Source organism: Oncorhynchus nerka, linkage group LG4 (genome assembly GCF_034236695.1).
Source record: "Oncorhynchus nerka isolate Pitt River linkage group LG4, Oner_Uvic_2.0, whole genome shotgun sequence".
Lineage (NCBI taxonomy): Eukaryota > Metazoa > Chordata > Actinopteri > Salmoniformes > Salmonidae > Oncorhynchus > Oncorhynchus nerka.
Window position 1 is genome coordinate 25,026,995 of NC_088399.1, and position 24,871 is coordinate 25,051,865.

A 24,871-nucleotide genomic window follows, 5' to 3' on the forward strand; every position below is an offset into this window, starting at 1 on the left:
CGCCAAACCCTAAACTGCCATTACCCAACCTCCATCCAACCCCCCCCCTCCATGTGTTGCCTGTTCTGTGTGAATATATGTCAAAACTGTAATTCTGGCATTTATTCTGCATTTTCCCTGATGCCTCATGGTGGGAGTATAACTCAGATCAACAGTTAGTAACATCCAGTGCAGTCAAACCTTCCATTCAGTGAGAGGGAGTTTCACCTATTGATCAATCCAAAGGACAGGCAGTTACCTATAGTAGTTCCCCAGCTTGTCCCTGTCCCAGCCTGGGACTCTTTGCTCTGGACTTTCTGTTTCTCATCCTCCAACTGTTTCTCCAGCGTCACCATGGTGGCCTTACACTGGCCCAGCCGAGCCTGAGAAAGGGAAGGAGAGAAAAGAGAGAAAAAGAAAGAGAGAAAAATACTGTATTGTATGGGGCCAGGCACACAACACCTTTAGTCCTTGTGTACCGGAGAGTTATTAGATGCTGTTGTAATACTCCCTGTAGTTCCTTGTGTACTGGAGAGTTATTAGGGTGCTGTTTTAATACTCCCTGTAGTTCCTTGTGTACTGGAGAGTTATTAGGGTGATGTTGTTACTCCCTTAGTTCCTTGTGTACTGAGAGTTATTAGTTGTAATACTCCCTGTAGTTCCTTGTACTGAGAGTTACTGCTGAGAGTTATTAGAGAGTTATTGCTGTTGTAATACTCCTGTAGTTCCTTGTGTACTGGAGAGTTATTAGGGTGCTGTTGTAATACTCCCTGTAGTTCCTTGTGTACTGGAGAGTTATTAGGGTGCTGTGCTGTTGTACTGAGAGTTATACTGTTCCTCCCTGTAGTTCCTTGTGTACTGGAGAGTTATTAGGGTGCTGTTGTAATACTCCCTGTAGTTCCTTGTGTACTGGAGAGTTATTAGGTGATGTGCTCCCTGTAGTTTGTGTACTGGAGAGTTATTACTCCCTGTAGTTCCTTGTGTACTGGAGAGTTATTAGATGCTGTTGTAATACTCCCTGTAGTTCCTTGTGTACTGGAGAGTTATTAGGGTGATGTTGTAATACTCCCTGTAGTTCCTTGTGTACTGGAGAGTTATTAGGGTGCTGTTGTAATACTCCCTGTAGTTCCTTGTGTACTGGAGAGTTATTAGGGTGCTGTTGTAATACTCCCTGTAGTTCCTTGTGTACTGGAGAGTTATTAGGGTGCTGTTTTAATACTCCCTGTAGTTCCTTGTGTACTGGAGAGTTATTAGGGTGCTGTTGTAATACTCCCTGTAGTTCCTTGTGTACTGGAGAGTTATTAGGGTGCTGTTGTAATACTCCCTGTAGTTCCTTGTGTACTGAAGAGTTATTAGGGTGCTGTTGTAATACTCCCTGTAGTTCCTTGTGTACTGGAGAGTTATTAGGGTGCTGTTGTAATACTCCCTGTAGTTCCTTGTGTACTGGAGAGTTATTAGGGTGCTGTTGTAATACTACCTGTAGTTCCTTGTTTTCCCTGGTGAGTCGTAGTCTCTCTCCTCTCTCCATGTCAAGCGCCTGGCTGACAGCTTCACCACGGAAACGCTCATCACTTAGTTCAGACGACACCGCCGTCACCTAGACAAAACACACCCACACCTGTATTCATGACTAAAGCTTTACTTTCCACTTTGTCCACCCAGCCTATCACTTTAGTGCTCCTCAAACGTTACACTTCACAGGCCTCCAAAACTTTACACTTGACAGGCCTCCCAAACTTGACATATTACTATCCCTAAATCAAACTTTACACTTTACAGCCCCTCAAACTTTACACTTTACAGCCCCTCAAACTTTACACTTTACAGCCCCTCAAACTTGACACTTTACTGCCCCTCAAACTTGACACTTTACAGGCTTCCTAAACTATACCCACCTTGGTCTCCAGGATGTCAGTGGTCTGTCTCAGCTCGTTCCTCTCTCTCTCTGACTTCTCCAGCCGTCGTCTCAGAGCCGTGATCTCATCCTGGGAAATCATAAGAGTATTTTGTTAAACAACATACCAAATCTCCAGTGATACAGCTTAGCTCTTAACTATTTGGCTTTGAGTTGATTCAAAAGGCCTTGGATCAAGTGGTTACTGTTTGGCTCTGAATCATGGGTAGTCTCTGAATCAACATACTTTTTTTGCTCTGTATCACTGAGTAGTCTCTGAATCGATTCCTACCTCCTTGGCTCTAAGTCTCTGGTCATCCATGTTAACATCCAGTAGGGGGCGTACTCTACACAGCAGTTTCCACCAGCTCCACTTGGCCACGCCTCTCAGAGTACGGATGTTACTCTGGACACACCTCACTGCCATCTGCTGCACCTGTATGGGGACACAGAGATACACACAAGTGTTATCGTCAGTACAGAGACAACGTGGAGTCGCAATTCAACGGCTCAGGCATGAGACATATGTGGCAGGGTCTACAGACAATCACGGACTACAAAAGGAAAACAAACCACGTCACAGACACCGACGTCTTGCTCCCGGACAAGCTAAACACCTTCTTCACCCACTTTGAGAATAACAAAGTGCCACCGACGCAGCCCGCTACCAAGGACTGTGGGCACTCGTTCTCCTTGGCTGACGTGAGTAAGACATTTAAACGTGTTAACCCTCGTTAACCCAGCCGGTCCAGACGGCATCCCTAGCTGCGTCCTCAGAGCATGCGCAGACCAGCTGGCTGGAGTGTTTACAGACATATTCAATCTCTCCCTATCCCAGTCTGCTGTCCCCACTTGCTTCAAGATGTCCATCATTGTTCCTGTACCCAAGAAAGCTAAGGTAACTGAACTAAATGACTATCGCCCCATAGCACTCACTTCTGTCATCATCAAATCAAATCAAACTTTATTTGTCACATGTGTAGACTTTACCGTGAAATGCTCACTTACAAACCCTTAACCAACAGTGCTGTTAAAGAAGAGGAAAATATTTATCAAGTAGACTAAAATAAAAAGTAATAATAAAAGTAACACAGTAAGAATAACAATAACGAGGCTATATACACGGGGCACCGGTACCGAGTCAGTGTGCAGGGGTACAGGCTAGTTGAGGTAAGCTGTACATGTAGGTGAGGGCGAAGTGACTATGTATAGATAACAAACAAACAGCGAGTAGCAGCAGTGTACAAAAGGGAGGGGGGTCCATGTAAATTGTCCAATGGCCAATTTATGAATTGTTCACTAGTCTTATGGCTTGGGGGTAGAAGCTGTTGAGTCCTAGACTTAGCGCTCCAGTACCGCTTGCTGTGCAGTAGCAGAGAAAACAGTCTATAAATTGGGTGACTGGAGTCTCTGACAATTGTATGGGCTTCCCTCTGACACCTCCTATTATATAGGTCCTGGATGGCAGGAAGCTTGGTCCCAGTGATGTACCAGGCCGTTCACACTACCTTCTGTAGCGCCTTACGGTCAGATGCCGAGCAGTTGACATACCAGGCGGTGATGCAACAGGCCAGGATGCTCTCGATGGTGCAGCTGTAGAACCTTTTGAGGATTTGGGGACCCATGCCAAATCTTTTCACTCTCCTGAGGGGGAAAAGACATTGTCGTGCCCTCTTCATAACTGGCTTGGTATGTTTGGACCATAATAGTTCATTGGTGATGTGGACACCAAGGAATTTGAAACTCTCGACCCGCTCCACTACAGCCCTGTCGATGTTACTGGGGACCTGTTCGGCCCGCCTTTTCCTGTAGTCCACAATCAGCTCCTTTGTCTTGTTCACATTGAGGGAGAGGTTGTTGTCCTGGCACCACACTGCCAGTTCTCTGATCTCCTCCCTATAGCCATCTCACCATTGTCGTGATCAGACCTACTACTGTTGTGTCGTCAGCAAGCTTAATGATGGTGTTGGAGTCATGCCTGGCCATGCAGTCGTGGGTGAACAGGGAATACAGGAGGGGACTAAGTACACACCCCTGAGGGTCCTCAGTGTTAAGGATCAGCGTGACAGATGTGTAATTGCCAACCCTTATCACCTGGGGTCGGCCTGTCAGGAAGTCCAGGATCCTGTTGCAGAGGGAGGTGTTTAGTCCCAGAGTCCTTAGCTTAGTGCTGAGCTTTGTGGGCACTATGGTGTTGAATGCTGAGCTGTAGTCAATGAACATCATTCTCACATAGGTGTTCCTTTTGTCCAGGTGAGAAAGGGCAGTGTGGAGTGCGATTGAGATTGCGTCATCTGTGGATCTGTTGGGGCGGTATGCAAATTGGAGTGGGTCTAGGGTGTCGGGGAGGATTCTGTTGATGTGAGCCATGACCAGCCTTTCAAAGCACTTCATGGCTACCGACGTGAGTGCCACGGGCGGTAATCATTTAGGCAGGTTACCTTCACTTCCTTGGGCACAGGGAATACGGTGGTCTGCTTGAAACAGGTAGGTATTACAGACTTGGTCAGGGAGAGGTTGAAAGTGTCAGTGAAGACACTGGACATTTGGTCCGTGCATGCTTTGAGTACACGTCCTGGTAATCTGTCTGGCCCAGTGGCTTTGTGAAGGTTGACCTGATTAAAGGTTTTGTTCACATCGGCTACTGAGAGCGTTATCACACAGTTGTCCAGAATAGCTGGTGTCTCATGTATGTTTCGGTGTTGCTTGCCTCGAAGTGAGCATAAAAGGCATTTAGCTTGTCTGGTAGGCTCGTGTCACTGGGGAGCTCGCGTCTGGGTTTCCCTTTGTAGTCCGTAATAGTTTTCAAGCCCTGCCACATCTGACGAGTGTCAGGGCCGGTGTAGTAGGATGAAATCTTAATCCTGTATTGACGCTTTGCTTGTTTGATGGTTCATCTGAGGGCAAAGTGGGATTTCTTATAAGCGTCCATGAAGTGCTTTGAGAGACTAGTCAAGGATCATATTACCTCTACATTACCTGTCATTCTAGACACACTTCAATTTGCATACTGCCCCAATAGATCCACAAACAATGCCATCACACTTCCCTATCCCATATGGATAAGAGGAATACCTATGTAACAATGCTGTTCATTGACTATAGCTCAGCCTTCAACACTATAGTACCCTCCAAGCTCATCATTAAGTTCGGGGCCAACACCGCCCTGTGCAACTGGGTCCTGGACTTCCTGACGGGCCACCCCATGGTGGTGAAGGTAGGAAACAACACTCCCACTTTGCTGATCCTCAACACAGGGGCCCCACAAGGGAGCGTGCTCAGCACCCTCCTTTACTCCCTGTTCACCCATGACTCTGTGGCCACGCATGCTTCCAACTCAATCATCAAGTTTGCAAAGGACACAACAGTTGTAGGCCTGATTACCAACAATGACGAGACAGCCTATAGGGAGGAGGTGAGGGCCCTGGCGGAGTAGTGGCAGGAAAATAACCTCTCCCTCAACAAAACGAAGGAGCTGATCATGGACTTCAGGGAACAGCAGAGGGAGCACGCCCATATCCACATCGACGGGACAGCAGTGGAGTAGCTGAAAAGCTTAAAGTTCCTCGGTGTACACATCACCGACAAACTGAAATGGTCCACTCACACAGACAGTGTGGGGAAGAAGGTGCAACGGCGTCTCTTCAACCTCAGGAGGCTGAAGAAATTTGGCTTGGCCCTCACAAACTGTTACAGATGCACAATTGAGAGCTGCACGTCAACTGCACTGCTCACAACCACAGGGCTCTCCAGAGGGTGGAGCTGTCTGCCCAACGCATATCCGGAGGCACACTGCCTGCCCTCCAGGACACCTACAGCACCCGATGTTACAGGAAGGCCAAAAAGATCATCAAGGACATCAACCACCCCAGCCACTGCCTGTTCACCCCACTACCATCCAGAAGGTGATGTCAGTACAGATGCATTAATGCTGAGACCGAGACACTGAAAAACAGCTTCTATCTCAAGGCCCAGACTGCTAAATAGCCATGACTAGCAGGCTCCCACCCGGTTACTCAACCCTGCACTTTAGAGGCTGCTTCCCTACAGTATATACATAGACATGGAATCACTAGTGTCGTGGAAATGTCCTGTATTTACCAAATCATGAGAGCAAACCACACACAAGTCAGAGTTATCATAAAGTCCATCTTTAATTATATGAGCTCCATCACAACCCTGTGACTCTCAGATCAATTCAGTGTCTATAAATGAATTCTCTGAGAGTCCTTACACATTGCAACTGAGATCCTTTATAGCAAAGACACACATAGCCAGACAGCATCGGCCATAAATCGTTCAGCTTTGTCTCCTAAACTATGTACTTTTCTCGCTCTCAGAACCATAAAACAAAAACTATCAACAGGCATATATCAAATACCCCATCCTGACAAGATACCAGAGACACATTGACTGGCACACAGACATTGTGGAGCCAAGAGATAATTGATTTAAAAGATATGTTTACATATGAAGACAATCTTGACCCCTCCCCTCTCTGCGGCCCAAATAACTTACCCCATGACAGAGAACAGAACTGCAACCGGCCCACAGTATTATACAAAAATAGACATTCTGATGAGAAATAACTCACAAACATATAATGAATATAAAACATCTTACCTATGTTACCAACTAATTCTGATTATTCCCCAACACTAGTCACTTTAATAATGTATACATACTACTTTACTAATTTCATATGTATATACTATATTCTATTCTACTGTATTTTAGTCAATGCCACTCCGACATTGCTCGTCCTAATATTTATATATTTCTTAACTCCATTCTTTTACTTTAGATTTGTGTGTATTGTTGTGTTAGATATTACTGTACTGTTGCAGCTAGGAACACAAGCATTTCGCAACACCTGCAATAACATCTGCTAAATATGTGGATGTGAGTCCGTCCGTCTGTGTTCAGGTGCAGGTGTAACCCCGGTGTGTTATGTTAGGGTAGGTGTAACCCCGGTGTGTTCAGTTAGGGTAGGTGTAACCCCGGTGTGTTATGTTAGGGTAGGTGTAACCCCGGTGTGTTATGTTAGGGTAGGTGTAACCCCGGTGTGTTATGTTAGGGGGTAACCCGGTGTGTTCAGTGTAACCCGGTGTGTTAGTTAGGGTAGGTGTAACCCCGTGTGTGTTATGTTAGGGTAGGTGTAACGGTGTGTTCCGGTGTGTTATGTTAGGGTAGGTGTAACCCGGTGTGTTATGTTAGGTAGGTGTAACCCCGGTGTGTTCAGTTAGGGTAGGTGTAACCCCGGTGTGTTATGTTAGGGTAGGTGTAACCCCGGTGTGTTATGTTAGGGTAGGTGTAACCCCGGTGTGTTCAGTTAGGGTAGGTGTAACCCCGGTGTGTTATGTTAGGGTAGGTGTAACCCCGGTGTGTTATGTTAGGGTAGGTGTAACCCCAGTGTGTTCAGTTAGGGTAGGTGTAACCCCGGTGTGTTATGTTAGGGTAGGTGTAACCCCGGTGTGTTATGTTAGGGTAGGTGTAACCCCGGTGTGTTATGTTAGGATAGGTGTAACCCCGGGTCTGTTATGTTAGGGTAGGTGTAACCCCGGTCTGTTATGTTAGGGTAGGTGCAACAAATCAAATCACATTTGCTGGTCACATTCACATATTTAGCAGATGTTATTGCAGGTGTTGCGAAATGCTTGTGTTCCTAGCTCCAACAGTACAGTAATATCTAACGGACAGACGGACGGACACACGCACGCACACACACGTTGCAACTGCACCTACCTAACCTAGCACAGTACACCTGACAGACATGTTGCACCTAGGCTTATGATTCTGGGCCAGGGGTCAAACTCGCCTTCATTTTGCGGTGTTGTTGTCTAGCCAGGTGTCCCATACAGGCAGCCTGTAGGTGAACCAGCCAGACACTGACCAGCTTGTCTCTCTGCTGGTCCAGGTACTTTAACACACCTCGCTTCATAAACACCTGGTGGGAGGACGGGTAGAAAGAAGGGGAGACAGAAAGAGAGTGGAGAGAGAGAGATAAGGGGGAGGTAGGAAGGGAGAGAAACAGAGAGGGTGTGTGAGAGAGAGAGAGAGAGAGAGAGAGGGGGAGGGAGGGAGGGAGAGAAACAGAGAGGGCGTGAGAGAGAGAGAGAGAGAGAGAGAGAGAAGGGGGAAGTAGGGAGGGAGAGGACCAGAGAGAGAGAGAGAGAGAGAGAGAAATGGGGAGGTAGGGAGGGAGAGAAACAGAGAGGGAGTGCGAGAGAGAGAGAGAGAGAGAGAGAGAGAGAGAGAGAGAGAGAGAGAGAAGGGGAGGGAGGGAGAGAAACAGAGAGAGAGAGAAACAGAGAGAGAAACAGAGAGAGAAACAGAGAGAGAGAAACAGAGAGAGAGAGAGAGACAGAGAAAGAGAGACAGAGAGACAGAGAGAGAGACAGAGAGGGAGAGAGAGAGAGAGCGAGAGAGAGAGAGAGAGAGAGAGAGAGAGAGAGAGAGAGAGAGAGAGGGAAAGTTACCACAGTCAATGTAACTAATCTACAGAGACAGGGTGTGTCAGAGACTAACATTAAGGAGCTCAGTACTCCTAGTCAGAAGCCTCTCTCTCAATTCAATTCAATTCAATTATTGGCATGGGAAACATGTGTTAACATTGCCAAAGCAAGTGAGGTAGATAATACCCTGCCGGCTCCCAGTACGGTACTCTTCTTGTTCAGATCCAGTTCTACCAGCAGCTCCTCCACTGCCTTCCTCTCATCTGGGGTGATGAAGACTGAACCATAGCGTTTCATGACCGGAGGAGACAGAGCCTGGAAACGACACCTGAAGTCACTCAGAGTCATATGTTCCGGATAACCTGAGAGAGAGAGAGATGGAATAGGGTGGTCAGCCATAGCTATACAGGTGAGCACTATGATGCCACCAAAATTCCCAAATGATCAACTATATAACCTGTGCAGAATGGCTAACGCTCTGCTAAACGGCACTGTGCACATCTATCTGAGGGCTAACTCTAGGCTAACACTAACCTGTGCGATAGAGCTGCAGGGCGGGGAGGATGTGTGTAGAGTGTAGCTGGATCCTGAGAGCAGGGACGTCGAATCCTCCACCACCGCTGTCTGTCTTAGCACCCACACACTGCAGGAACACTGGCCTGGCTCGACGAATAAGATTCAATAGAGCATCCTGGAAGGGGGGTTGGCGTGTATTAGGGTAGTTATGGCCTGTAGTTTGACTGATATAAAGTGGGAGTGTGTATTAGGATACTTACGGCCTGTAGTTCGACTGATTATAAAGTGGGAGTGTGTATTAGGGTAGTTATGGCCTGTAGTTTCACTGATATACAGTGGGAGTGTGTATTAGGTTACTTATGGCCTGCAGTTTGACTGATTATAAAGTGAGAGTGTGTATTAGGGTACTTATGGCCTGAAGTTTGACTGATATACAATGGGAGTGTGTATTAGGGTACTTACGGCCTGTAGTTTGACTGATATACAGTGGGAGTGTGTATTAGGGTAGTTATGGCCTGTAGTTTGACTGATTATAAAGTGGGAGTGTGTATTAGGGTAGTTATGGCCTGTAGTTTGACTGATTATAAAGTGGGAGTGTGTATTAGGGTAGTTATGGGCTGTAGTTTGACTGATTATAAAGTGGGAGTGTGTATTAGGGTAGTTATGGCCTGTAGTTTGACTGATTATAAAGTGGGAGTGTGTATTAGGGTAGTTATGGCCTGTAGTTTGACTGATTATAAAGTGGGAGTGTGTATTAGGGTAGTTATGGCCTGTAGTTTGACTGATATACAGTGGGAGTGTGTATTAGGGTAGTTATGGCCTGTAGTTTGACTGATATAAAGTGGGAGTGTGTATTAGGGTTTTTACGGCCTGTAGTTTGACTGATATAAAGTGGGAGTGTGTATTAGGGTTTTTACGGCCTGTAGTTTGACTGTTTATAAAGTGGGAGTGTGTATTAGGGTAGTTATGGCCTGTAGTTTGACTGATTATAAAGTGGGAGTGTGTATTAGGGTAGGTATGGCCTGTAGTTTGACTGATTATAAAGTGGGAGTGTGTATTAGGGTAGTTATGGCCTGTAGTTTGACTGATATACAGTGGGAGTGTGTATTAGGGTTTTTACGGCCTGTAGTTTGACTGATATAAAGTGGGAGTGTGTATTAGGGTAGTTATGGCCTGTAGTTTGACTGATTATAAAGTGGGAGTGTGTATTAGGGTAGTTATGGCCTGTAGTTTGACTGATATACAGTGGGAGTGTGTATTAGGGTTTTTACGGCCTGTAGTTTGACTGATATAAAGTGGGAGTGTGTATTAGGGTTTTTACGGCCTGTAGTTTGACTGTTTATAAAGTGGGAGTGTGTATTAGGGTAGTTATGGCCTGTAGTTTGACTGATTATAAAGTGGGAGTGTGTATTAGGGTAGTTATGGCCTGTAGTTTGACTGATTATAAAGTGGGAGTGTGTATTAGGGTAGTTATGGCCTGTAGTTTGACTGATTATAAAGTGGGAGTGTGTATTAGGGTAGTTATGGCCTGTAGTTTGACTGATATACAGTGGGAGTGTGTATTAGGGTTTTTACGGCCTGTAGTTTGACTGATATACAGTGGGAGTGTGTATTAGGGGACTTACGGCCTGTAGTTTGACTGATATACAGTGGGAGTGTGTATTAGGGTTTTTACGGCCTGTAGTTTGACTGATATAAAGTGGGAGTGTGTATTAGGGTAGTTATGGCCTGTAGTTTGACTGATATAAAGTGGGAGTGTGTATTAGGGGACTTACGGCCTGTAGTTTGACTGATATACAGTGGGAGTGTCGGCGTATGGCGGCCATTCCTCCGCTGAAGGTCTTTCTGACGGTGCCACTCCTCTGTAGCGAACGCTGGCTGCCCCCCTCCACCCCTCCCAAACCACGACACAGAGGGGGAACAGAGGCACGGGGGCCGAATAACGCCTTCACTACCCCACTGGAAATGGAGAGAGAGAAAAAGAGGTAGAGGGGTAAAGAGAGGGAGAGAGAGAAAGAGGGAGAGGGGGAAAGAGAGAAAGAAAGAGAAAGAAAGGGAGAGAGAAAAAGAGAGGGAGAGAGAGAAAGAGAAAGAAAGGGAGAGAGAAAGAAAGGGAGAGAGAAAAAGAGAGGGAGAGAGAGAAAGAGCGAGAGACAGAAGGAAAAGCTGAAGTCAACATTTAATTCATTCCAAAAAATTGTATTGGATATAATTTCAATAAACACACATATACATATTTTAAACATCTTATAGATCTGAAATAGGTAAATGGATAAAAGCAATATAGTAACATGGTTAGTAATTAGGGCGAAGGGTGGATCTGAGATTCGGCAAAACTTACACAGAGGAATTCTGCAGCAGTGAGATGGCGTTGAGAGCAGAAGGGTTGTTCTGGACCAGGCTGAACCATCCCGTCAGGTCATATCTGACCGGGTCAGAACCCATCAGGTGGCTCACCTCACACTGCAGGGGCTGTTCACACTTACGCACTGAGGACAGACAAACCAGAGTTTAGAACTGAACTTCGATGCCACCTTACAACAGAATCACATGTCCACTGCTGACACTATATCTTCTGTGTCACTGAAACTGACAAGACACTGACATACACACTCTCGCCCAAACTCTTACACACACTCACACAGCAACAAACGAACACAGACACCCCCACTTCTCTCTTTCTCTCTCTTCCTCCCGCCCACCCGCCCTCCATAAGGGCTTTACTGGCATGTTTACATTGCCAAAGCAAGTGAAATAGATAATAATCAAAAGTGAAATAAACAATCAAAATGAACAGGAAACATTAGACTCACATTTTAAATGTCATTATCTCTCTCTCCACTCTTCATTCTCTCCACTCTCCCCACTCTCCACTCTCTCCACTCTCTCCACTCTCCACTGTCCCCACTCTCCATTCTCTCCACTCTCTCCACTCTCTCCACTCTCCACTCTCTCCACTCTCCACTTTCCCCACTCTCCGCTCTCCACTCTCTCCACTCTCCCCTCTCTCCATTCTCTCCACTCTCCACTCTCTCCACTCTCTCCACTCTCCACTTTCCCCACTCTCCACTCTCTCCACTCTCCCCTCTCTCCACTCTCCCCACTCTCCACTCTCTCCACTCTCCACTCTCTCCACTCTCCACTCTCCACTCTCTCCACTCTCTCCCCTCTCTCCACTCTCCACTCTCTCCACTCTCCACTCTCTCCACTCTCCCCTCTCTCCACTCTCCCCACTCTATATTCTCTCCAATCTCTCCCCACTCTCCACTCTCCATTCTCTCCACTCTCCCCACTCTCCCCAATCTCCACTCTCCCCACTCTCCACTCTATCCATTCTCTCCACTCTCCACTCTCCACTCTCACCACTCTCCCCTCTCTCCACTCTCCACTCTCTCCACTCTCCACTCTCCATTCTATCCAATCTCTCCCCACTCTCCACTCTCCATTCTCTCCTCTCTCCACTCTCCCCACTCTCTCCACTCTCCACACTCTCCCCACTCTCTCCACCCTCCATCTCTCCCCAGTCTCCCCACTCTCCACTCTCCACTCTCTCCACTATCTCCACTCTCCCCATTCTCTCCACTCTCCACTCTCCCCACTCTCCACTCTCCCCAGTCTCCACTCTCCACTCCCCACTCTCCATTATCTCCACTCTCCCCACTCTCTACTCTCCACTCTCCCCTCTCTCCACTCTCCCCACTTTCCACTCTCCACTCTCCCCTCTCTCCACTCTCTCCACTCTCCACTCTCCAATCTCTCCCCTCTCTCCACTCTCCACTCTCTCCACTCTCTCCACTCTCCCCTCTCTCCACTCTCCCCACTCTATATTCTCTCCAATCTCTCCCCACTCTCCACTCTCCCCACTCTCCACTCTCCATTCTCTCCACTCTCCCCTCTCCCCACTCTCCACTCTCCAATATCCACTCTCTCCAGTCTCCCCACTCTCCACTCTATCCATTCTCTCCACTCTCCCCACTCTCCACTCTCCCCTGTCTCCTCTCTCCACACTCTCCACTCTCTCCACTCTCCCCTCTCTCCACTCTCCACTCTCTCCACTCTCCATTCTATCCAATCTCTCCCCACTCTCCACTCTCCATTCTCTCCACTCTCCACTCTCTCCAGTCTCCCCACTCTCCACTCTCTCCACTATCTCCACTCTGCCCATTCTCTCCACTCTCCCCACTCTCCACTCTCCCCAATCTCCACTCTCCCCAGTCTCCACTCTCCCCACTCTCCACTCTCTCCACTCTCTCCACTCTCTACTCTCCACTCTCCCCTCTCTCCACTCTATCCACTATCCCCACTCTCCACTCTCTCCACTCTCCCCACTCTCTATTCTCTCCAATCTCTCCACTCTCCCCACTCTCCACTCTCTACTCTCCACTCTCCCCTCTCTCCACTCTATCCACTCTCCACTATTCCCACTCTCCACTCTCCCCACTCTCTATTCTCTCCAATCTCTCCACACTCTCCACTCTCTCCACTCTTCCCTCTCTCCACTCTGAACCACTCTCCAATCTCTCCACTCTCCCCAGTCTCTACTCTCCCCACTCTCCCCACTCTCCCCATTCTCTCCAGTCTCTCTACTCTCCACTCTCTCCACTCTCTCCACTCTCCACTCTCCACTCTCCATTCTCTCCACACTCTCCAGTCTCTCCACTCTCCCCACTCTCCACTCTCTCCACTTTCCACTCTCTCCACTCTCCCCAGTCTCCACTCTCCATTCTCTCCACTCTCCCCACTCTCCCCACTCTCCACTCTCCCCACTCTCTCCACTCTCCCCAGCCTCCACTCTCCACTCTCCCTCTCCCCACTCTCTCCACTCTCCACTCTCTCCACTCTCCATTCTCTCCACACTCTCCATTCTCTCCACTCTCCCCACTCTCTACTCTCTCCACTGTCCACTCTCTCCACTCTCCCCAGTCTCCACTCTCCATTCTCTCCACTCTCCCCACTCTCCATTCTCTCCACTCTCCCCACTCTCCACTCTCCCCTCTCCCCACTCTCTCCACTCTCCCCAGTCTCCACTCTCCACTCTCCCCTCTCCACTCTCCCCACTCTCCACTCTCCCCATTCTATCCACTCTCCACACTCTCTCCACTCTCCCCATTCTCTCCACTCTCTCCAGTCTCCCCACTCCCCACTCTCCACTCTCTCCACTCTCCATTCTCTCCACTCTCCCCACTTTCCATTCTCTCCACTCTCCCCACTCTCCACTCTCTCCACTTTCCCCACTCCCCACTCCCCACTCTCCCCTCTCTCCCCTCTCTCCACTCTCCCCACTCTCCACTCTCCACACTCCACACTCTCTCCACTCTCTCCACTCTCCCCACTCTCCCCACCCTCCCGTCTCACCAGTAGAGCTGTAGTACTGGCAGACTCTCTCCAGGACAGTGTTTTCTGTCGATCCTGGAGTCACCATCTCCTCATCCAGAACCCACAGCAGTCCTCTGGGGTCTCCCTCTGCCCCTCGCACCTACCACACACACACACGGACACACAAACACACACCATGTTGATCTGGCGAGGCTAGTCTGTGCCCGGAACACTGTGTGGCACACTGGACGATTAGTGGAAGTTCTCAGAAAGGGTGTCAGAGCTGTAGTCTCTTCTGTGTGTGTTAGGTACAGGTAGCAGACGGTTGTGTGTGTTAGGTGCAGGTAGCAAATAGTTGTGTGTATTAGGTGCAGGTAGCAGACAGTTGTGTGTATTAGGTGCAGGTAGCAGACGGTTGTGTGTGTTAGGTGCAGGTAGCAGACAGTTGTGTGTATTAGGTGCAGGTAGAAGACGTTTGTGTGTGTTAGGTGCAGGTAGCAGACGGTTGTGTGTATTAGGTGCAGGTAGCAGACAGTTGTGTGTATTAGGTGCAGGTAGCAGACAGTTGTGTGTATTAGGTGCAGGTAGCAGACGGTTGTGTGTGTTAGGTGCAGGTAGCAGACGGTTGTGTGTGTTAGGTGCAGGTACAGACAGTTGTGTGTGTTAGGTGCAGGTAGCAGACGGTTGTGTGTATTAGGTGCAGGTAGCAGATGGTTGTGTGAGTTAGGTGCAGGTTGCAGACGGTTGTGTGTATTAGGTGCAGGTTGCAGACGGTTGTGTGTGTTAGGTGCAGGTTGCAGACGGTTGTGTGTGTTAGGTGCAGGTAGCAGACGGTTGTGTCTGTTAGGTGCAGGTAGCAGACGGTTGTGTGTGTTAAGTGCAGGTAGCAGACAGTGGTGTGTTAGGTGCAGGTAGCAGACGGTTGTGTCTGTTAGGTGCAGGTAGCAGACGGTTGTGTGTGTTAAGTGCAGGTAGCAGACGGTTGTGTGTGTTAGGTGCAGGTAGCAGACCGTTGTGTGTTTTAGGTGCAGGTAGCAGATGGTTGTGAGTTAGGTGCAGGTTGCAGACGGCTGTGTGTGTTAGGTGCAGGTAGCAGACGGTTGTGTGTGTTAGGTGCAGGTAGCAGACAGTGGTGTGTTAGGTGCAGGTAGCAGATGGTTGTGTGTGTTAGGTGCAGGTAGCAGACAGTGGTGTGTTAGGTGCAGGTAGCAGACGGTTGTGTCTGTTAGGTGCAGGTAGCAGACGGTTGTGTGTGTTAAGTGCAGGTAGCAGACGGTTGTGTGTGTTAGGTGCAGGTAGCAGACCATTGTGTGTTTTAGGTGCAGGTAGCAGACGGTTGTGTGTGTTAGGTGCAGGTAGAAGACGGTTGTGTGTGTGTTACCTGTAGAGCAGGCTGGTCTATGGAGGACACCACCTCAGCAGGACTGGTCTCTGGAGCTTCAAAGTCTACCTGAACTCCGTCCTGCAACAACAAAACAGTACACACTCTTAGCAGTCATACAGGTGAACCAGTATCACATTACATGAGTGTGTGTGTGTGTACTGTACCTGTGCGTATCTTTCCAGTGTGTGTGTGAAGGTGTGTGTGTAGTAGTACTCCAGCAGTCTCTCTTGTAGGTAGTTATGACAGAGTTCAGACCAGCCTGCAGCCCTCTCCTCTGCACTGTGTCTGGGGTTGCGGAGGCCTGGAGTGTCCACCACCATCACAGAGGCTAATGTCAGCTGCTGAGAGCTCAGAGCCCTGGGGGGAGACAGCAGGAAACACCCAGGGCTCACCTCAGCACTACCACATATACTAAGGTACAGAGATACTACACTGCCTGAGGTGGGTCTACATCACAACTCCACAAACAGATGACTTTTGATACTCTGTACTCTACTAGTCTTGAACAGGCAAAAAATAAAAGGTGTGTGTGATGACAGAACATGTGTGTGTACCTGTTGATAAGTGACACTATAGCCGTGAAGAGTTCTTCGTACAGTCCAGAAGCCATGCCATCTACACACTGAGTAGCACTCATCCTGGGACCTAAACAGAGAGAGAGAGAGAGAGAGAGAGAGAGAGAGAGAGAGAGAGAGAGAGAGATATCTCTAGATATATCATATCTACATTGTATACTTTAACCATTTGTACATTGTTACAACACTGTATATACATATACAGTATATATATATATATATACAGTGGGGCAAAAAGTATTTAGTCAGCCACCAATTGTGCAAGTTCTCCCACTTAAAAAGATGAGAGAGGCCTGTAATTTTCATCATAGGTACACTTCAACTATGACAGACAAAATAAAAATAAAAAATCCAGAAAATCATATTGTAGGATTTTTAATGAATTTACTGCAAATTATGGTGGAAAAAAAGTATTTGGTCAATAACAAAAGTTTATCTCAATACTTTGTATACCCTTTGTTGGCAATGACAGAGGTCAAACGTTTTCTGTAGGTCTTCACAAGGTTTTCACACACTGTTGCTGGCATTTTGGCCCATTCCTCCATGCAGATCTCCTCTAGAGCAGTGATGTTTTGGGGCTGTTGCTGGGCAACACGGACTTTCAACTCCCTCCAAAGATTTTCTATGGGGTTGAGATCTGGAGACTGGCTAGGCCACCCCAGGACCTTGAAATGCTTCTTATAAAGCCACTCCTTCGTTGCCCAGGCGGTGTGTTTGGGATCATTGTCATGCTGAAAGACCCAGCCACGTTTCATCTTCAATGCCCTTGCTGATGGAAGGAGGTTTTCACTCAAAATCTCACGATACACGGCCCCATTCATTCTTTCCTTTACACGGATCAGTCGTCCTGGTCCCTTTGCAGAAAAACAGCCCCAAGGCATGATGTTTTCCACCCCCATGCTTCACAGTAGGTATGATGTTCTTTGGATGCAACTCAACATTCTTTGTCCTCCAAACACGACGAGTTGAGTTTTTACCAAAAAGTTATATTTTGGTTTCATCTGACCATATGACATTCTCCCAATCTTCTTCTGGATCATCCAAATGCTCTGTGTACCTATGATGAAAATTACAGGCCTCTCTCATCTTTTTAAGTGGGAGAACTTGCACAATTGGTGGCTGACTAAATACTTTTTTGCCCCACTGTATATAAAATATGACATTTGTAATGTCTTTATTGTTTTGAAACATCTGTATGTGTAATGTTTACTGTTAATTTTGAATGTTTATTTCACTTTTGTATATTATCTACCTCACTTGCTTTGGCAATGTTAACACATGTTTCCCATGCCAATAAAGCCCCTTGAATTCAAGTGAATTGATAGAGAGAGAGAGAGAGAGAGAGAGAGAGAGAGAGAGAGAGAGAAAGGTAGATAGAGAGAGAGGTAGATAGAGAGAGAGAGAGAGGTAGATAGAGAGAGAGAGAGAGAGAGAGAGAGAGGTAGATAGAGAGAGAGAGAGAGAGAGAGAGAGAGGTGGTGCAGACACACAGGATGAGGCAGAGTGACCAGTCTGTTCTCATAGACTAGACGTATAGACGTAACATAGTAAATACATAGACACTCAAATAAGTATGATATGTTATGTTTGGTATGGTTACATAAGACAGATGATTACTTATTAAGGAAGAAATGAAAGTAGGGTAGTTGGTCGGGGTGGATGGGTTAGCGTATAACGTGAACATCTAGCAACCCAAAGGTTGAGAGTTCGAATCTCATTTAGTAGCCAGTTAGCAATTTTTAAACTACTTACTACTTATTAACTACTTAGCATGTTAGCTAATCCTTCCCCTAACCTTAACCCTTTTAGCTAACCTTTCCCCTAACCCAAACCTTAATCCTTCATCCTAAATCCTAACCTTAGCCCTAACCCCTTAGCCAGCTAGCTAACGTTAGCCACATAGCTAGAATTCATAACATATTATGCGTTTTACAAATTCGTATAATATATTATGTTTTGCAAATTCGTAACATATAATGTGAATTGTAATTCGTAACAGATCATACGAAATGAATGATGGACATCCACAAATGAATACATACCATACTAAACGTAACATATCAAACTAAATGGATTTGCCTACAGAATAATATGAAATGCTCTGAGACCAGGTTGGAGTGACAGAGTGTGTGTGTGTGTGTGCGCGCCTGCGTGCGTGCGTGCGTGCCTGCTTGCGAGTACCTGTGTGTCTCTATCTTACCCTCCTCTGCATCAGTAGTAGTGTGTCTCTCTCTGCCGCCCCCGGTGGCTCTCTGCAGCAGCTGTCTGAGGTGGTGTTTGAACACTGCTGTGTGGAGCTCCTCCCCCTCACACCCCAATACACTACTGGCCACCTGGGCACTGTCGAAACTCACAAACGCCCTACGCCCCACTGGGGTAAGGAAGGCAGGTGGGGAGAGGAGGACAGGGGAAGGAAGGGAGGGGAGAAAAACGGGAGGGAAAAAGAAAAGAGGAGGGTGGAAAACAGAAAAAGAAAGTATTGGCATGACTGTCATGTTTTCATAGGTCCTACTAACAGCTAAACTATATAAAGTATCATCTACAGTGTCTTTGGAAAGTATTCACACCCCTTGACTTTATAAAAATGTTATCACGTTAAGTCTTATTCTAAAATGGATTAAATATAAATAAAACCTCAGCAATCTACACACAATAACCCATAATGAAAAAGCAAAAACAGGTTATTTACATAAGTATTAAGTATTAAGGGCGCTGTACTGCAGCGTGTCCTGTGCCATCAGAGACTCTGGGTTCGCGCCCAGGCTCTGTCGTAACCGGCCGCGACCGGGAGGTCCGTGGTGCGACGCACAATTGGCCTAGCGCTGTCTGTGTTAGGGAGGGTTTGGCCGGTAGGGATATCCTTGTCTCATCACGCACCAGCAACTCCTGTGGCGGGCCGGGCGCAGTGCGCGCTAACCAAGGTTGCACGGTGTTTCCTCCAACACATTGGTGCTGCTGGCTTCCGGGTTGGATGCGCGCTGTGTTAAGAAGCAGTGCGGCTTGGTTGGGTTGTGTATCGGAGGACGCATGACTTTCAACCTTCGTCTCTCCCGAGCCCGTACAGGAGATATAGCGATAGGACAAGATAGCAGCTACTAACAATTGGATTCCACGAAATTGGGGAGAAAAAGGGGTAAAATTCACACACAAGAAAAAAAAAGGACTGTGTCATGGCACAGATCTGGAGAAGGGTACCAAAACAAATTATGCAGCACCACAGTGGCTTCCATCATTCTTAAATGGAAGAAGTTTGGAACCACCAAGACTCCTCCTTGAGATGGCCACCCGGAAGCCACTCCTCAGTAAAAGGCACATGACAACCCACCTGGAGTTTGCCAAAAGGTACCTAAAGACTATCAGACCATGAAAAACAAGATTCTCTGGTCTGATGGAACCAAGACTGAACTCTTTGGCCTGAATGCCAAGCGTCACATCTGGAGGAAACCTGGCACCATCCCTATGGTGAAGCATGGTGGTGGCAGCATCATGCTGTGGGGATGTTTTTCAATGGCATAAAGGCTAGTCAGGATCAAGGCAAAGATGAACGGAGCAAAGTACAGAAAGATCCTTGATGAAAACCTGCTCCAGAGTGCTCAGGATCTCAGACTGGGGTGAAAGTTCACCTTCCAAAAAGACAATGACCCTAAGCACACAGTCAAGACAACGCAGGAGTGGCTTCGGGACAAGTCTCTGAATGTCCTTGAGTGGCCCAGCCAGAGCCCGGGCTTGAACCCGTCTCTGGAGAGACCTGAAAACAGCTGTGCCAAGGTGTGCCATGCTTGCAGTGTCATACCCAAGAAGACTGGAGGCTGTAATCACTGCCAAAGGTTCTTCAACAAGTAAAGGGTCTAAATACTTATGTAAATGTAATATTTCAGTTTTTTATTTTTTATAAATTTGCAATAAAAAAATAATAAAAACAATTTAATCTATTTTAGAATAAGGCTGTAACCTTGCAAAATGTGGAAAAGGTCAAGGGGTCTGAATACTTTCCGAAGGCACTGTAGTAAATGGTATGGAGAGAGAGATGATGGTACAGTCTATGGTATAAACTCTATACCTTTACATGCCCCCGCTGCTCCCAGATGGTACAACCCTGCCAGGACATGCCATATTGCTCGTTGCTCATTGGCCGAGAAGCCCAGAGTTTCCATGGCAACCAGCAGCTTGGTGAAGGCCACTGATGCACGCTGCTTTTCTTCCACCTGATGGAGGGATGGAGGAGAACACAGATGGTAGGAAGCAGGGCCTATTAGTATGTATAGTATGTAGAGTAAGCAATATGGCCAAAAAACACAAAGGTTAGCAACATGTCCTGGTTACCTTGGTGGGAGGGACTATTCCAAAACAGTTGGCCTCTGGGAATTGGTGCATCTGCAGCTCCGTCCTATCAGGAGGAGACAGGAAGTCATGTAAGAGTGTTTGTGTGTGTGTGCGTGTGCGTGTGTGTGTGTACCTCATCTCTGTACTGAGTCCAGCCAGCATCTGGGAGAAGACCAGGAAGTTACTCTCTCCCTCCATCTTTTGACACACTCTCCACTTCTCTAACATCATAGTCTGGAGGAGAGGAGAGAGGAATAAATTATCAGGCATTGAGACAATGATATTGTACATTGCAGTATAAGCAATACACTTTGATAATGGGCAACAATTTGTGTGCGTGCATGTTTGTGTTTGTGTGTGCGTGTGCGTGTGCGTGCCTGTGTGTGTGTGTCTGAGTGTGTGTGCTTATATGTGTGTGTGTGTGTGTGTACCTGTAGGTGTCCGGCAGAGGCCAGTCCAGCATGGTTGAAGTCCAGAGAGAGAACCATGGCGAAGCGAGAAGAGGCATCACTGTGCTGAGAGCTCACACACCCAAACGACCTCAGGATTGTGAATACTGCCTGGATACGCTCCACTGGACACACACAGACACAAACAGATGGAGAGATAACATTATACACAATGTGCTATTACCTCCAACACTCCATATACGTTATACACAAACACTTTATATCACATGACATTCCGCATGCACGCAGGAACACACAGGTACTAACCACTGATGCTGTCTCCGGCAGTACCAGCCTGTTTCAGGAGTGTGTGTGTGAAGGCTTGGCAGGAGGTGGTCTTGCCTGTGCCGCTGCGTCCCACCGCACACACACTCTGGTCCTTGCGGGTGCCCACCATGGAGACATAGACACGCCTGACTAGAGCGGCCAGGGCAGGGGGAGCGTCCCACACACTGTCCCCACGACGGGAGCGAGGGGTCTAGGGAGAGGAGACATCAATATTCAATTATCACCTGGTTCCACTGGAACTACATGAAGTGTGTGTGTGTGTGTGTGTGTGTGTGTGTGTGTGTGTGTGTGTGTGTGTGTGTGTGTGTGTGTGTGTGTGTGTGTGTGTGTGTGTGTGTGCGCACGCTAACCTTGCCGTGTTGGTTCAGCGGAGGCCAGAAGTTGAGCAGGTTGGGTCCTGCTTGTGTGAGAGGCAGGCTGGCTTTAGCTCGACTGGTTAACGTGTGGAGTGCTCCACACTCATTCACACTCTGCAGTTCACTCAAGTCCTCACACAGGTCCAACTCAGAGGGATTCAACTGGAGAGAAAAAGAGAGGGAGAGAGATGTCAGAAAGGAGAGATATTGTTGAGAGAAAGACCATGTGAGAGAGGGATGGAGAGAGAAGAAAAAATAGAGAGAGGGTAAAGGAAAGACTGAGGAAGTCAGGGGAGAGAGAGAGACTACCTTGTGGATGTCGTGCTCCATGACATCATGCAGTGTTCCATCTGTCTCCATTCTGACTCTCACTAAGCCTGCTGGGAGATCTGGGGTTCCTTCGTCTGGCTTCAGCTGAGTGGCTGGAATACAGAACCCACCAATCACAGAAAAGCTCAGTATAAACCTACCAATGGGAAGTCTCAGGACAAACCCATTAGTCACTAAAATATGACTTTGATGTTTATCATTAACCATGTCTCCATCCACAGATTTTTTGGCAAGTAAGGCCACACTGTATTTAAAAAAAGCACGAAATCTGTGATGGAAACAGGAAGTGTTGGAACAATTTCAGAAATGTCGACAGACAATTTGTTTGTTCGACTTTGTGGGATCTTTTAGTGTCTGTAAAATGAATTATGCAACAAATTGCGGTTGGAAATGATTTCTTGCCCAATTGTTGATAGAATAACCATCATATGGAGGTAAATTTGAAGTCACACATGGAAAGAAACACTACAAAAGTATGCGGACACCCCTTCAAATTAGTGGATTTGTCTATTTCAGCCACACCCGTTGCTGACAGGTGTGTAAAATCAAGCACACCACCATGTAATCTCTATAGACAAACATTGGCAGTAGAATGGCCTTATTGTCATTGGATGCCACCGTAATAAGGTGCCACTATTCCAACAAGTCAGTTTGTCAAATTTCTGCCCTGCTAGAGTTGCCCCAGTCAACTGTAAGTGCTGTTATTGTGAAGTGGAAATGTCTAGGAGTAACAATGGCTCAGCCGTGAAGTGGTAGGCCACACAAAAAATCATCTGTCCTCGGTTGCAACACTCACTACAGAGCTCCAAACTGCCTCTGGAAGCAACGTCAGCACAAGAACTGTTCGTTGGGAGCATCATCAAATGGGTTTCCATGGCCGAGCAGCCGCACACAAGCCTAAGATCACCATGCGCAATGCCAAGCGTCGGCTGAAGAAGTGTAAAGCTCTCCGCCATTGGATTCTGGAGCAGTGGAAACGCGTTCTCTGGAGTGATGAATCACGCTTCACCATCTGGCAGTCCGACGAACAAATCTGTGTTTGGTGGATGCCAGGAGAACGCTACCTGCCCGAATGCATAGTGCCAACTGTAATGTTTGGTGGAGGAGGAATAATGGTCTGGGGTTGTTTTTCATGGTTCAGGCTAGGATCCTCAAGTACTTTACACCACTGCTGTAACTAAGTAAAAACACTTGAAAGTACTACTTGAGTAGTTTTTTGGGGTAAGGGTATTTTACTTTGCTATTAATATTTTTGGCAGCTTTTATTTCACTACATTCCTAAAGAAAATGTTGTACTTTTTACTCTGTACATTTTCCCTGACGCCCAAAAGTACTACATTTTGAATGCTTAGCAAAACAGGAAAATTGTAATCTAATTCACACACATTCCTGGTCATCCCTACAGCATCTAATCTGGCGGACACACTAAACACATGATTCATTTGTAAATTATGTCTGTGTGTTGGAGTGTTCCCCTGGCTATCCGTAAATAAATTCAAAAAATCAAAAATGAAAAGCAATTACATTTATTTTTGATACTTAGGTATATTTCACTTTTTAGTTGAGTCATTTTCTATTAAGGTATCTTTACTTTTACTCAAGTATGACAATTGGGTACTTTTTCCACCACTGAGTTACAGTGAAGGGAAATCTTAATGCTACAGCACAGATAGAATGACATTCTAGACGATTCTGTGCTTCCAACTTTGTGGCAACAGTTTGGGGAAGGCCCTTTCCTGTTTCAGCATGACAATGCCCCTGTGCACAAAGCGAGATCCATACAGAAATAATTTGTCGAGGTCGGTGTGGAAGAACCTGACTGGCCTGCACAGAGCCCTGACCTCCATCCTATCGAACACCGTTGGGATGAATTGGAATGCCGACTGCGAGCCAGGGCTAATCACCCAACATCAGTGCCCGACCTCACTAATGTTCTTGTGGCAGAATGGAAGCAAGTCCCCGCAGCAATGTTCCAACATATAGTGGAATGCCTTCCCAGAAGAGTGGAGGTTTTTATAGAAGCAAAGGGGGGATCAACTCCATGATTTTGGAATGCAATGTTCGACGTCAGGTGTCCACATACTTTTGGTCATGTAGTGCATGTTGTGTTGTCCTCCCACTACAACTTCAAAAAGCATGCACAGTTTATTAGGCTATAGATGGAATAAGTTGTATGATGAACTTCACAGGGTGGTGAAAGTGCACAGTGACAAGCTTGATGCTCCTTTCCAATAAATATCATGGGTCTTCATTTGTATGCTAGTGACATGATGATGATTCACTTAGCTGCCAATTAACAAATAAGAATGATCTTGCTCTTATCCATCTCAACATATAACCGGTCATCTTTATCAGCAAACTGTTGTCTAGAGAACATGAGCAAAAACCAGACTGATCATTTTTGCCATTTATTGCAACAGTTTGTGTGAAAAACCATCGATTGAGTGGAAAATGCTATGGAAACACAATGAATTCATGTTTTTTATTCAGTACATCATAACTTTAGCGCAAACGTGTTTTAGGTGCACTACGTCATCACGCACAGCCTTTAATCCGCACAAGTCAGTTTTGATGGAAACTAAATCTGGTGGGAAAATGCACATATTTTCTTAGGCGGAATTGATAATATTCGTATACTGCAGTAAATACTGTTAACGCTACAGTAAGCACTGTTAACGCTACAGTAAATACTGTTAACGCTACAGTAAGCACTGTTAACGCTACAGTAAGCACTGTTAACGCTACAGTAAGCACTGTTAACGCTACAGTAAGCACTGTTAACGCTACAGTAAATACTGTTAACGCTACAGTAAGCACTGTTAACGCTACAGTAAGCACTGTTAACGCTACAGTAAATACTGTTAACGCTACAGTAAGCACTGTTAACGCTACAGTAAATACTGTTAACGCTACAGTAAGCACTGTTAACGCTACAGTAAATACTGTTAACGCTACAGTAAATACTGTTAACGCTACAGTAAATACTGTTAACTCTACAGTAAGCAC

General features: G+C 46.7%; 1 protein-coding gene across 1 annotated transcript in view; it reads right to left on the reverse strand.

Annotated features, from left to right (window-relative positions):
• Positions 1–24,871, reverse strand: part of LOC115117253 (unconventional myosin-XVIIIb-like) — a 65,047-nt gene that overhangs the window by 35,428 nt on the left and 4,748 nt on the right. The window contains 21 exon segments of the mRNA XM_065018088.1: positions 239–362; positions 1,457–1,576; positions 1,875–1,964; positions 2,166–2,309; positions 7,692–7,820; positions 8,515–8,690; positions 8,863–9,019; positions 10,620–10,803; positions 11,186–11,333; positions 14,200–14,320; positions 15,542–15,622; positions 15,709–15,901; positions 16,099–16,189; positions 18,320–18,490; positions 20,180–20,324; positions 20,443–20,506; positions 20,576–20,676; positions 20,874–21,016; positions 21,159–21,369; positions 21,530–21,697; positions 21,845–21,957. Coding sequence (XP_064874160.1) covers positions 239–362; positions 1,457–1,576; positions 1,875–1,964; positions 2,166–2,309; positions 7,692–7,820; positions 8,515–8,690; positions 8,863–9,019; positions 10,620–10,803; positions 11,186–11,333; positions 14,200–14,320; positions 15,542–15,622; positions 15,709–15,901; positions 16,099–16,189; positions 18,320–18,490; positions 20,180–20,324; positions 20,443–20,506; positions 20,576–20,676; positions 20,874–21,016; positions 21,159–21,369; positions 21,530–21,697; positions 21,845–21,957 — 2,874 coding nt within the window.